We start from the raw sequence: 13,606 nt of genomic DNA, 5'->3' as shown, positions 1-13,606 counted from the left end.
GCTATACTTGCTAAACAATACTATATACTAACATGTTTGCCCCAACAGATTCCATTTTTTTATCCTGCAAATACCTACAAAGCCCAACAAATTTTTAAACATTTTACTTTCACATTTTTTACAGTATTGCCAGATATAATCTGTTTTGATACTTAACAAACTGCAAGGAAAAGACCAGTCTTATGCAGCGACAGCAGCTATACACTATGTTGACAACAATATTGGGACATCCAACAATCCTTTGCTATTAGGCTAGGGGATATGCAAATTGGATGTGTGACCAATAGGTATAAAGGAGAGAATCACACAGGCAGATGCTCCGAAACAATCAGAATGCCACCAGGTGTGGAGTTAACAGACTTCCAACAGGGCATGGTGGTGGGATGTCCCCTGAGAAACCAATCTTTACGGGACATCGCAGCACTATTTAACCTTCCAAGGTCCACGATCGGTGATGTTATTTGCAAATAGAATATATCTGGTGTATGTGGAGTGCAGCCACATTTGGGAAACCTCATAAACTAAGAATGAAAAAGCAAAATAAAAGGGCCTAATGGAGAATAGCCTCCGTAATTACCCCTGTCTTCAGACATACCACGCAGTTTACATTATTACTTTTATCTAAGATTTAGGGAATGCCAAAAAGAGTGTGGAGGGGGTGGATTATTTTTAAGGAGTCCATTTTTTTCTGTACAAGTGAGCAAAGGGGCTTGCAATTTATTCAGTTGTGCCCTAAAATACATTATAGGCCTAGCCATGTGTCCTATAAGTAGATTATGGCTGCAATGGACATGTTTCTGAACATTGAACAAGCAGAGCGATCCATTTTGGGGTGAAAGTCTTCATTCTTGTGTGTGCTGTACAAAAAACTGTTTTTAAAATGACACAATTTGGTAAATGTTTTGCCTAGATTCATTCAAAAGCTGTGTGGTCAAAATACGCAGTACACCACTAGATGAATTCATTAGGGGTCTAGTTTTCAAAATGAGATAATTTGTGGGTTTATTTATGGTTTTGGCTGCTCAAGAGCTCTACAAGACTGCAATGGGGCCTAAAATGTCTTCAAGGAAAACTTCTGTTCTGAAGCCACCGGCTGCTCCTTTTGCTTTGGGGCCTGTAGTGCATACAGTCATAATATTAAGGCCACAACGGGTATGTTTCTGAACACAGGACAAACAGGTGTATCTATTTTGTGGTATAAATCCTCATTTTCATGTGCACTATAAAAAATATGTCTTTAAAATGATATATTTGCAAAAACATGAAATTTTATATTTTCTCTTCTAAAATACATTAACTCCTAAAGAAAAAACTGTGAGGTCAAAATACTCATGACACCCCTTACTGAATACAATAAGGGGTGTATTTTTGGAAATGGGGTCATTTGTGGGGGTATCTATCATTTTGATAGCTATGAGCCTTTGCAATCTTAGCTCGGTGTAGGAAAACAAAGTGTAATAACGTCAGATTTAGGGCAGTATCGGAATCTATTTCTACATCAGAAATCTCCAAATATCTCCAGCAGCTTCTGAAAACAATACCGTACGATGCATCCTCTATGGACTTGACAATTGACTGAGCCCACAGCCTGCATAAGCCTCAATTCATATCCACAGCAGTTCCAAGAGGTGTGATAGTTCGTATTAATTTTTCCACACGTATGGAGCTCTAATGCAAGCAGCCCACAAGCTAAATCAGTTACTAGCCCCCTATGCAGGCATATATCTCTATATAGACTTATTACAGGTCACCATATAGGCAAGAGGGAAATTCCCAGGAATCCCCAGTGCCCTTCGCCTAGAGAAAGTGCCCTACAAATGGGATTTTCCCCCGAAGCTTATTAATCGGAAAGATGGTGCCATTCACATGATCATGAAACCCGATGACACAGATCCTCTGTTAAAACATGGGGCATCCATCCAACTGACACATCACCCCCACTTACTACCAGAGGACCCAGAGCCCTGGAGAAGAATTGAATCTCCGAATACCAGCAGGCTAAGGATATTAAAGCCTATCCACATGATGAGAGCCTGATCATCGCTCCAGTGTAGGTGAACTTTTGCATCCTCACTTGAATAAGCCCAAATTTTGCTAGGACTTGTTGCCCTTTTTCGTACCCAAAAAGGGTGCTGCAGCCTGAGAGCCCAGAAATTCTTGCCTCCCCCCGGCACTTAGGCGACATTGAAATGTATTTGTTTAACCTAATGTTTGATGCGACACATATGTTTTTACACTCAATGTTGAGAAGACATCCGATCGATTCCACATTATTTTTCAGCAAAATTATTGTACGATATTGCTATTTAGCTCCTTTCCATAAGCGCTAGTGAGCTGAATTCCCCATTCAAGCGCTCATCTTTATGGAAGTAGACTCTCGCTGGCAATACTGACATTCTATGTTTTCAGGAGACCCGATTGATGCCTCCACAGGTCCAAGAATTTCACATAAAACATTCCCTAACATTTACCTGGCCTGCAGTCCACTAAAAAAGTGGGAGGAATGATTGCTATCAGGGACACTATTCAAGTCAAAGTGTCTTACCAAGAATTAGACTCTAAAGGCAGATATATAATCCTTTCAGGGGCATTAAACTCCATCCCTTTTATGATACTAAATGATTACGCGCAAATCTGATTTTTAAACAAAACTATTAAGAAGACGTGAAGTGGGTAGACTGATTTTATGTGGGGATTTTGATCTTTCCTGAACAGACTCATAGATTCTTCAGGCAACCCAGCTAGGAATGCCTCCTCCTTGCTTCCTTGGCTCTAAAAGGAAGCATTATATGACACTTTTAGGGGTCTAAATGCCTTTGCCAGGGAATATTTCTTTTATGACCCATGCCACAAGACTTTTCTCGAATAGACCTAGTTCTGGTATACAGATGGACTCTCCCATATGTAATTGATGCCAAGGTTAATATTGCAGCTTGGTCTGATCATGCCCTGATTTCTACCACATTCTCTTGGGAGCAACAAACTCTTCTTGAAGAGGGACCCCCATTACTATGACTATATCTGAGACCCTGTCTGAATATTTTGATATTAATTCCACTCCAGAGGTGAGCTCACTCATGGTCTAGAACGCACACAAGGCTTTCATTAGGGGGATTCTTATTAAGATGAGTGCTCAACATAAGAGGGAGAACATGGCCTAGGTCAATGACACACTTGCACAAATCGTAAACCCTGAGCTAGTACTTCATGGCTCATCCTTGATTGATGCTCATGAAAGATTGTTTCACTTCATGCAAAAACTACACAGTCTCCTTAAGGAAAATTAAATAGAAGCTATGCCTCAGCTAACAAACCTTCCTGTATGATGGCAAACCTAGTTAGGAAAAGAATAATAAAAGCAAAAATTTCCTACATATCCCATCATTATGGCCAAGGGGAAAAGATATCCCATCCCAAGCAGATTGCCAAGGTCTTTTGCCAATTTTATAAAAATTAATATAATCTCAGGAAAGATGATTCCACCCCTCAGCCGACCTCACAAGTAATCTTGAAATTCCTCTGAGACCTGAATGTTCCCTGTTTATCAGTGGCCCAAAATGCATTCTTAAATGAACCAATATCAATTGTAGAAACCCTGGACACCATTAAAATTTAAAAAACCCAAATACTTCCGAGGCCAGATGGCATTTCAAATGAACATTATAAATTATTTGCACCCATCCTTGCCCCAAACATGATCCCTGCATTCAACCAAGGTATTCAACTAGGCAAACTCCCAGGAGAGATGCTTGAGGCTACGGTGGCAAAGATCCTTCTTCCCCAGCCAATTTTCACCCTATATCCCTATTAAATTGTGACACAAAAATGTACGCTAAAATCAGAGCCCAAAGGCTTCTTAAGACCCTGCCAAGTTGGCTTCACCAATGGAAGACAGGCCTCTGATGGCACAGGAAGGGTCTTAAATCTCCTAGCAAAGATAGATGCATCTCACTCCATTTTACTAGCCCTAGATGCGGAAAAAGCCTTTGATAGACTCCACTAGGGCTTTGCCTTCTTGGTACTTGACAAATTTGGCTTTGCAGGTAATATCATTAAAGCAATCAGAGCACTTTTAGACATCTCCTTTGGCCAGAGTCCTACTGGACGGTACCCTATATGAACCATTTCACATTACAAATGTCACTCGCCAGAGTTGTCCACTTTCCCCATTGCTTTTCACTTTAGTGATAAAGCTACTAGCAGAACACATCAGAATGAACCCCCACATTCATGGAGTACATGCAGGCCTCTGGAAGCATTAAGCCTTTTCACAGACAACATATTGTTAACACTAAACAATCCTATGTCCTCCCTCCGAACAGCATACAAACCCCTTTTCCAATTTGCAGGAGTCTCCTATTACAAACTAAACATTTCCAAATCACAAATCCTAGGGGAACACATAAGTAAAAGGCTAAGGAGAGAAATACAATAAGAATTTTCCTTTCAATGGCAAAACAAAAGCATCCCGTATGTAAGTATTCAACTTTGACACCCCCTACAGAATTAGTCTATTTAAGGCCTTACAAAGCAAACTAGACTTGTATAAAAAGCAACAAGCAACCTGGATCTTTCTTATGGTTCTATATAAAATGATGATCCTCCCAAAACTGATGTATTACTTCCGAACTCTCCCAGTGCCTGTCCCTCACACAATAATGTTAAAATTCCAAAGACAACTGACCAACTATGTCTGGTCAACGACCTAGTGTATTCCTTTCAATTCTAGCCCTCCATAAGTCCCAAGGGCGAGTCGTTCTTCCCAATCTTGAGGCATACCGTTGCTCCATTGCCTTAAATCAATCCATGGCTTGGTTCAAACCACCTTTATCTATTAGCTGTAATTGGAAATGATTGAATCCAAACCCCTATCTCTCCTGATCTATGTGTGTGTACCGCTGTTTCACATCCACTCCCTATCTCTACCTATGCAAGCAACAATTGAGTCTTGGAAGAGGTTACTACAAACCTTGGACAAAACAATGACATACAGACTAAAAAAGATCCCCATTTAAACCGTAGACTATTTTATTCCAGGTCTACAGTTAAGCCCATGGGCAGAGAGAGGTATAAGATATATATCAAATCTATTTACTAATAACACTCAAAGCATGTATTTAAAATCTGATTTTAAGCTACATAAAACAGATATGTTAAATATTTTCCAGTTCGGTCATTCTTGCAAGCAACCTAATTATGATACATTCTGGTGCCAGAAGCAGTGTCACACCCAACAAAACAAAAAATCTGCAATTGCTTCTTCTATGACCAAATGGCGGGCAATCTCTGACCCATGCAAAAAAAATCATCTCTTAAATTGCAGGGAGTTGGGAGAAAATGCACTAATATGATAGAAACTCACATGAAGGTTGTGACAAGATGGTATCTCACTCCAGTCCAACTTAAAACTAGAAGACATGCCCCTGATGCTTCTTATTGGAAAGGATCTGGGCAAGAGAGCACCCTCCTACACATATTTTGGCTTTTTCCCTCTTCTCGACCTTCTGGAATTAGGTATACTCCCTAATGAATAGGATTTCCGATGCAAGCATCCCCAAACACTCTAGAATAGCCCTTTTCCTTCTAGATTTGAATTCAACCAAACCACAGACCAGACCACTGGCAAGCCACATTCTGCTGGGAGCAGAACCTCTTATTGTTAGGGGATGGTGGACAGATGCAATGTTATCAATAGGGGAATTGCTACAAATAATATCTGACCATGGCATTTCTAAAAAGATTTTAGCTCTTAGAAGCGATACCATTCAAAAATATTACTCATTGTGGAATCCATGGCACACTTTGCTTCCGTCGTGATGTTTTAAATTTTTATAACCCAGTTTAAATTTACCTGAAGTCTACCCCCCCCCCCCCCACCCCTCCCCTTCCTGATGAACCTCCAGATTTGGAGTTCATGTTTTCCTTAGTTTTAACTTTGAAATTTTTTTATCAAAATGATTACTTGTCAATAATGTAAATTTTAACATGGTGTAATTTAGCATTTGTACTCTGTTTGTGAATCATGTATTGAATGCTTCTTATTGCTAATACAAATATATTAAATAAAAAAAAAAAGAAAAAGAAACTTTTTCAAATGTGCATCCAGAATCAAGTAAACAGATGGAAATATATATCTTATCAAAAATGTTTAAAGTATGTTTGCACATATTTGATATATTGCAGTTGAAAATGTAAAAAAAAATACCAATTTTTTTAAATTTTTTACCAATTTTGGAACTTTTCATAAATATGTACAAATTCTGTTGGTCTTTTTTAACCACGTAAATGAAGAACAATATGTGGGGGAAAAAAAACAATATTAGAATCACTTGGATATGCAAAACCATTACAGAGTAATTCTATGTTAAAGTGACACGTCAGATTTCCTAAATTTGGCTTCCTCATTAAGGTGCAAACAGGATTTGTGACTAAGGGGTTAAATACACTTCAAGGGCTTCTCTGCTCTGGACAAGCGCTATTATTTAGAAGAGTCGCTGGCAATACGTTGATCACAAAGTATCATCCTGCTTCAACCCCCAGTGATCATGTGTAATCTGTGGGGAAACCTGGCAGCATGTTTTCAAGTTCTTTGCTGCACCTCAACAGGAGAAATGAAGTATTACACAGTGCCTATTCACATTAGTGGCTTTTCCTTGTAAGGCCGTTCAGAACAGGTCTTCCAGAGCGAGAGATCAGTTTTATAAGATTTGAATCATGAAAATGGACTATACTGCTTTCAGATGCATGCCATTAGATTTAAGTCAACCTACCCGCCAATGTTGGAAAATTGTCAGCAGACTTTTGGATTTGCTGGTGGCATACATGTCATGGAGAGAATGTGCCAAGGTATATATCATAGTATAGAGGGTATAAGAGGTCCTGAAATCAAATATATCAAATAATGATACAAGTTTGTCATCTAGAGTTTCATTCCCAATACATTTGGGGAGATATTCAGATCTATCATCATAGTTGGTGCAGGGTACTAGGTTTGGCCAGATTTCCCGCAGCAATTTGTTATCTGGATATTTTATGGGTTTTATGCTATAGAAATAATCCTTGAACCCTGGGATCTGTCCCTGATGAGCAGCAAGTGACAAAGTGCCATTAAAGGTTGTTTTTGTGTGAAGACATTGTAAGGCGTAGACACGGGTGAAGTGGGAAGATGTGATCCATATTTTAGCTTTCAGCTTGTGTGCAGAAAATACTTGAAAAAACATTTCCATAAAACTCATACTTAAGAACGCCACGGTCACATTCACTGAGCTTTTATTGATCGTTTCAATTGTCTTTGGCATAAATTCGGGAAAGACATATGGATTTAACTTAAATAAAATGAGGAAGGCCACACAGCCACCAGAGCTCAAAATCTCCGTTTTAAATGCTTCTGCTGCGATCTGTCCAGTGTCGTCATCTGATACAAGAATCCCAACCCATTTCCAACCAAAGTATTTGACCAACTGCACAATGGCATGAGTTTCTGATAATTCATTGGCTGCTGCCTGGTAGAACGATGGAAATTCTTGGGCGGCTCTAAATACTGGAGACATGGTGCCGTAACTTATCTGCTGGTGTAAGAGAACAATTCATTATATCTACATTACACAGAGGAACCACTAAACAGGAAGACACATGAAATCAATGAGGAAGTAAAAAGATTTGGGGGCCCTATGCCCCCTTTAATAAAATAGCGATTTACCCCTCCATGGTAGCTGAGATCTATAGCTGTCCTTCATATGATCTCCTTGACTTCTATCTATGATGGCTATAAATTCAACTGAAATGGACAATTTTGGCCATGTAGTGCCCGAACATTATTTGAAAATTTTATGTCAATGATACCTGGTACAGCGTTATAACTTTTTGAGATACCAAATATGCAGACAATCCTGGTTGCAGAGCCTGGAAGGGCCCAAAAGGTCATTTTCCCCATGAAGAGACATCAGTACTATAAATGGGGCATTATTCAGTAGTTGGAGTTCTATTGGAGATCTTTCATTGAGGACCAGGAGCTTCAAGTTTTCTCCTCTATAGTGGTAATGATTGCAGTGAACACAACATATATAATAACCTAATAAATGTGTATGAGAATGATATCGTAGCTGTAAATATTAGTACTGACCTGAGGGTACCTGTAAAGCCCTGCTAGCTGGGCTATGGAGTATGATGAGGGGGTAGTGAAGTCTCCTATGAATCCCACCACTTTTGTCCTATTCCAGCAACTATAGTTCGGAATGATTTGCTTTTGACCTGACAGTATTCTGAGTGCGCTGTAGGTAGATGTATAAACGTTGGCACAAGAGTCATATACCTGGTAACCCAGGGTTATATTGGGAAGAAGTTGCAGATTCTTATTAATTTCTTCAAAGGTAAATAAGAAGACCAGAAGATGGCTGTAAAGTTGTATAGAAGGCCTGAAATTCATAAAGATCATTAAAAAAGTGCTGTATAAAAACTACAGATACAAACATCCAATCAGTAATAATAGCCTATGTGTGTTACAGGATATTTATGTATGGCTGACAAGATGATAGGCCTGGACAGTCATTTCTCCTAGGATTTGAAACTTTAATAATCATGTAGGGCTCTTCATTGCAGTGACAAAGGCTGACAGAGACCAGAGTCGGGACAAGGTGATTTGGTGCCCTAGGCAGACCAGGCAAATTGCCCCCCCCCCCACCCTCTATTAAAAAAAAAAAAAAAAATGCCTCCACTGTTAATAATGCAGATCCCTGGAGCAGCCCTCATAGTTAATTCTGGTGCTCCTGCAGGGGATCTGTATTAATACCAATGGATCGGTCTCCACGATTAATACTGATCCTTCTAGATCAACCAATGCAATAGTCACAGGCCCTCTGGATCAGCCTCCATGCTTAATTCCATAGTTAATAGAGACCTCAGATAAGACCAAAAAAGAAGGACTTACCTGTCGCCCCATTTCTGGCATTGTAGCCACCTTCACAAAACTGGGTCCTGTTCTGGAAGCAGCAATGTGAAGAGAAAGAGAAGCTGCCTGTGACACGCTTGTTCGCCTTCTGCTAGGGGCGCTGTGGTACATCCTGATGTCGTTGCTACCGCACACTTCATCCTAACAATGGACAGTGTCAGCACTTACTCAGCGGGTGTCAGGACTTACTGCAGTGCCACCATCTGAAGGAGCGGTGATTAAGTCTAAGCTAATTGTCACTGCTCGCTGGCCTTTTGTAGCAATGAGTGTTTACATCACGGATCTAAGCGCTCATTGTTCATAAACTATGCAAATTATTTCCTATTTCAATAAATTTGCTCCCTCTCCTCATCTGTGATGAGGTGCTGCCTTAGCGGGGGTCTACCTTCACCGACCCCTCCTCATGGCCCTGGCTGTGACTGTCAGTGTTCTGAAACAAAACTACTGACCTAGGCCATTGCGTATCAGGCAGAGTAGTATATAAACTCCAGCTGCTTCAGAACATCTTGAAAAGATGTCAGAAAACAAGCTACAATTTTAGCCCCTTACCGAGTACAAAAAAGAGTTTCTGGTTGTGAAGTAAATGTCAAGCGGCGCTCTAAATCTAAATGCTTTACTTGTATAATCCCTCCGATCATCAGGTCTCCTTCTTTGTAGTAGACGTCTAGATCGTGTCTTCTCAGTACAGGAGCCACAGTAGAATAAACCACTGGGAGAAACTGTAGAAATAGAACAAGTAACAGCAGCATCCTCTGCTTGTAGAGAAGTATTGTGTCTGATAAGGTGTGTACTGTGGCAAGGAGCCGACATGGGGCATCTGCAGGGTCCTGGCAGGGAGCTGGCACCATTGAAAGCAGACAAATGACAAAGCAGACAACAAGACAGCTGCTCCTGGTGTGAGGACTGTAAGAGCTGTGGAGCTTTTATACGATTCTGAAGAAATATTTAAGAGCATCGCCAAGTGACAATCCTAATACTGAAATCACCCTGAGATGTGGAGAATAGAAGCCATAAATTATAATAATTATCAAATGCTGGAAATGACACAAATCTATCCGAGAGACAGAATTTATTACTTCATTTTAGTTAACATATTTTGGATTTCTTTAGTTGAAAAGATGTAAAGAACTGCAGGAAGTGACTAGCACATTGTAATATCAGTAACAGTAGTTATAATTCTATTATTTTGCAGTAGTACTATTAGGAATTGTAGTTAAGATTAAGTTATATTATCATCCCAGAGATTGCACTCAATGATGTAGAATGCACAACATTACAAAACAGCAAGAGAACTAATAAAAGAACGAACCTAAACTTGGTCCCTCCTCTTGTTCCCACTTCTGTCCCCAGGCCTTGTGTGGGAAATGGCTGAGAGGTTCACCATCTTGTCTGTATTTTCTGTATTGTTATCAGCTGTGAAGATGCTATATTGTTCCTCTAATCTAAACCTCTGGGGGAAGGGAACATCACCCCCCCCCCCACACACACACACACACACACACATACACACCCCTCTATCAGAATTGAAGGAGCAGTGCTTTGTGTCCAAAACTGGCCAAACCGTTTTTTTAACCAGTTGAAAACTTATCCAGGCATGTCTTTGTGTGAAGGGACAGGAAATGGCTGGCTGGAGAGAAACATGGGAACTATTTCCTTCAGAAAACAAGTCAAGAATAGAGCATGCTCAAGGGAAGCTCCTCCTATCAGCACACAACCTGAATTACCAAACTTCCTGCCTTTTATTGGCTTATATAAACTTTTACCCGGCTAAATAAAAAAATAACCTTTTTGGGCACACATGATGTAGACGTGCGGTTTTTTAAAATTCTCTCCAGGCCTGTACATTATTCCTATCTAATACGGCACTCACCGTATATCAAATAGCGAAAATTGCGCTAACAAATTTGGAGGCACTGCTGAGATAATGAAGATATTTCATCGTTATCCAGACATAAGAGGACTTCGAAGCAGAGACGGACAGATAAAAAGCCCAAGGCCCAAAATAGCAAAGGAGCAACAGCAAAAATGGCTCAATATAGCCTATGAGATGCACACACGGGGTGAACCTCTACTGCTCTGTACTATGGCTAGCTATCTAGGTATATGAGGGGTAAATCTCTGATAGTTGCCCCAGGTGCTAAAATAGCTACAAACGTAACCTGTAGCTAGCTATCTAAGTTTAGATGAGGTTAGCTGAAGTGGCTAGCTATGATGCATGTGGTGCAGGAGACTCTGTGCTGTTGCTGCTTTGTTATTTTGGGCCTTGGGCTTTTGGGGTTATTAGGGCAAGCAGTCTTTTGATGCACCACATGCACAGTACTAAAATTCTCTCATTGGTGTCACATCTGTGCGGCACACAAGAACCACGCTCAGCACAGAGGACGTTCACCACTACTATGCACTGTAGAACAGTGCGCACCCGAGTGGGAGCATGTAAACCAGTATGTAAAGCCAGTGCGACACAAGAGTACTAGACTTGGAGCTGCTTTAGACAACGTACACACTGCAGGAAATAGAAGCACACCACACTAAGCTGAACAGTAGCACCACTCCAGGGGGAAGGAAGCCTGGGTCTAACCTAGCAGGGGGGTGAAGGATCCCTGCCTAGAAGGGGGGTCATCGCCTTGATAAAGGCGGCCCCACGGTCTTCTTCTTGGGCCCTGACTTTCCCTATAGGAGCGCCTGAGTAGATGAACCAACACAGCAAAGCAATAATAATAAGGGAAACCAAAATACAACTGATAGCAAACAGCAGAACTTATCTGTAAATGTAGCAAGACACCCAGCCTAGAGGAACACCAAACTCCAGCCTTTTTCTAAGGAACTGAATAAGCAGTATTATACAAAGGAAGGGGTGATAATATAAAGCTACTCCATACCTAAAGATTGGCAAAGTAATTAGAGAACCACACCTCCATCCTTCTCCCAGGCATGACTAATCCAGCATGCATCCATGCAGCAAAGAAAGACAGCACCCAGCAGTCTCTGCACATGGTGCATTAACCCTTGTCCTGCCTAATAAGGCTATAGGTTTGGCCTGCGCCAAGGCCACCATGTCACGTTGCTGTCGCAACTACCAAGCTCCGACAATTGGGACTAAAGAAAATATAGGCCTATTACCGGGGCCCTACCAAAGAGCATTTCTTAGGGACTCAACTCAGTCTGATGATTAGGCACAGGTCTGACTGAGTAAAGGACCAAAGAAATGTGTACTTCTATTATTTTCCATGACTTCTGGTAAACTATATACATACATGTTGCCATGTCTGCACGAGATGCTCTGGATACATAACTTGAAAACACCACGCTGCTGCATACTAAACAGTATAAAACAATAAGAACAACTGCATTAAAGGGAACAAAGCTTTCTCTAATAAACTAAAACAGGTAAGGGACCTGACAAGGCCGAACCTTCTCTCATACCTCAGCCATGAGTTAACCCTATGTGAGAAAGGGGAATAACACAGAAAACAAAAAGTAATAATTATAAACTGCTTTACTCAGCTTTGCGTAGTCACAGGTAACAGAGGAACATGCTCCAGGCTCCTGGCTTCCTCCCGAGCAACAGATACATAGTATCTTTAGTATAATTGCTTGATTTGTCGATCTCTTAACTGTAGGTTTGGTGTTGGCATTTTTATTTATTTTATTCTACAAGCCATGCCTCTAATTGAGAAGAAGTCTATGCAAACCAATATAAACTCCAAGACACCTACCTCTGGTAGCTGTAGAAAATCATCTGCAGTCCCTGAAACAGTTAGTCTGGCTCGCAGTGAGGAGGACATGGGTACCAGTTGGTCTGGATTATAACAGGCGCATGCTATGCAGCCCAGTACAAACCAGGTTGCAGCATTGTTTAACCCTGGGGCAAATCAAACAGAAGACACTATACCACACAGTACCTCCTCAGAGCAATAGGGTGGTTCATGTCTCATGTGTGACATCATGGAGTAGAGTGTGCAGGAAAAGCCCAGGAGTTTATCCTTCCTCCAGACACCGCAAGTGTGTAATTCATTCTTCTTTCTTCATAGGCTCTCTCAGATACTAGTTTCTTCAATCTAAGCAACAGAGAGATATCCACACCCACATCGGGGGTAACTAAGTTAGCAGTTGTAGCATAGTTAAGGATAGTCCGTCTACTGCATCTACTCTCCAGAGAACAGGAGTTACATCCTTGGTGTGAGCTTGGCGGAGATCTAAGGTAGGCAAAGACAAATTCCCCTCATGCAAGCAGGCTGTTTTTGCAGGTGGCTTGCCATTTCCTTCCGCAGTCATTTTGATGCTCGTTCGAGTATTAGGGTGCTCGAGATGCTCGTTACTCGTGACGAACACCACGCGGTACTCGAGTCAATTGCATTTCCTTTCCCTGAATGTTTAGCGCTATTTTTTAGCCAATAAACATGTGGGGAAGGCATTACCACTTCCTGCTGTGATGTGCCAGTCCCCCCTCCCCCCCACAGTAGTGTGTGGCTGGCAAGATCAGGTGACCACCGAGTACTTAAACTGGTCCCGCCCGCGGCTCGCCTCAGACACACGCTGGCAGTGGTTAGGGAAAGTGTTAGAGTATGATCCTGTCTTCAAGAACCCCAACAGTTTTTCTTAGGGCTACTCCTCATTGTGAGCATTACAGTTGTGGTTGGCTGGGAGGAGTAGTGCACC

General features: G+C 41.2%; 1 protein-coding gene across 1 annotated transcript in view; it reads right to left on the bottom strand.

Annotated features, from left to right (window-relative positions):
• The window catches only part of LOC136583292 (vomeronasal type-2 receptor 26-like), a 61,644-nt gene extending 48,422 nt beyond the window's left edge, over positions 1-13,222 (bottom strand). The window contains exons 1-4 of the mRNA XM_066584272.1: positions 13,097-13,222; positions 9,565-9,666; positions 8,927-9,088; positions 6,771-7,565 (exon numbers count right to left, since the gene is read on the bottom strand). Coding sequence (XP_066440369.1) covers positions 6,771-7,565; positions 8,927-9,088; positions 9,565-9,666; positions 13,097-13,222 — 1,185 coding nt within the window. The remainder of the gene's footprint in view (positions 1-6,770; positions 7,566-8,926; positions 9,089-9,564; positions 9,667-13,096) is intronic.
• Positions 13,223-13,606: the final 384 nt, after the last annotated feature.

The sequence above is a fragment of the Eleutherodactylus coqui genome, chromosome 1 (genome assembly GCF_035609145.1).
Source record: "Eleutherodactylus coqui strain aEleCoq1 chromosome 1, aEleCoq1.hap1, whole genome shotgun sequence".
In the NCBI taxonomy this organism is placed as follows: domain Eukaryota; kingdom Metazoa; phylum Chordata; class Amphibia; order Anura; family Eleutherodactylidae; genus Eleutherodactylus; species Eleutherodactylus coqui.
This window is presented reverse-complemented; position numbering and strand designations above follow the sequence as displayed.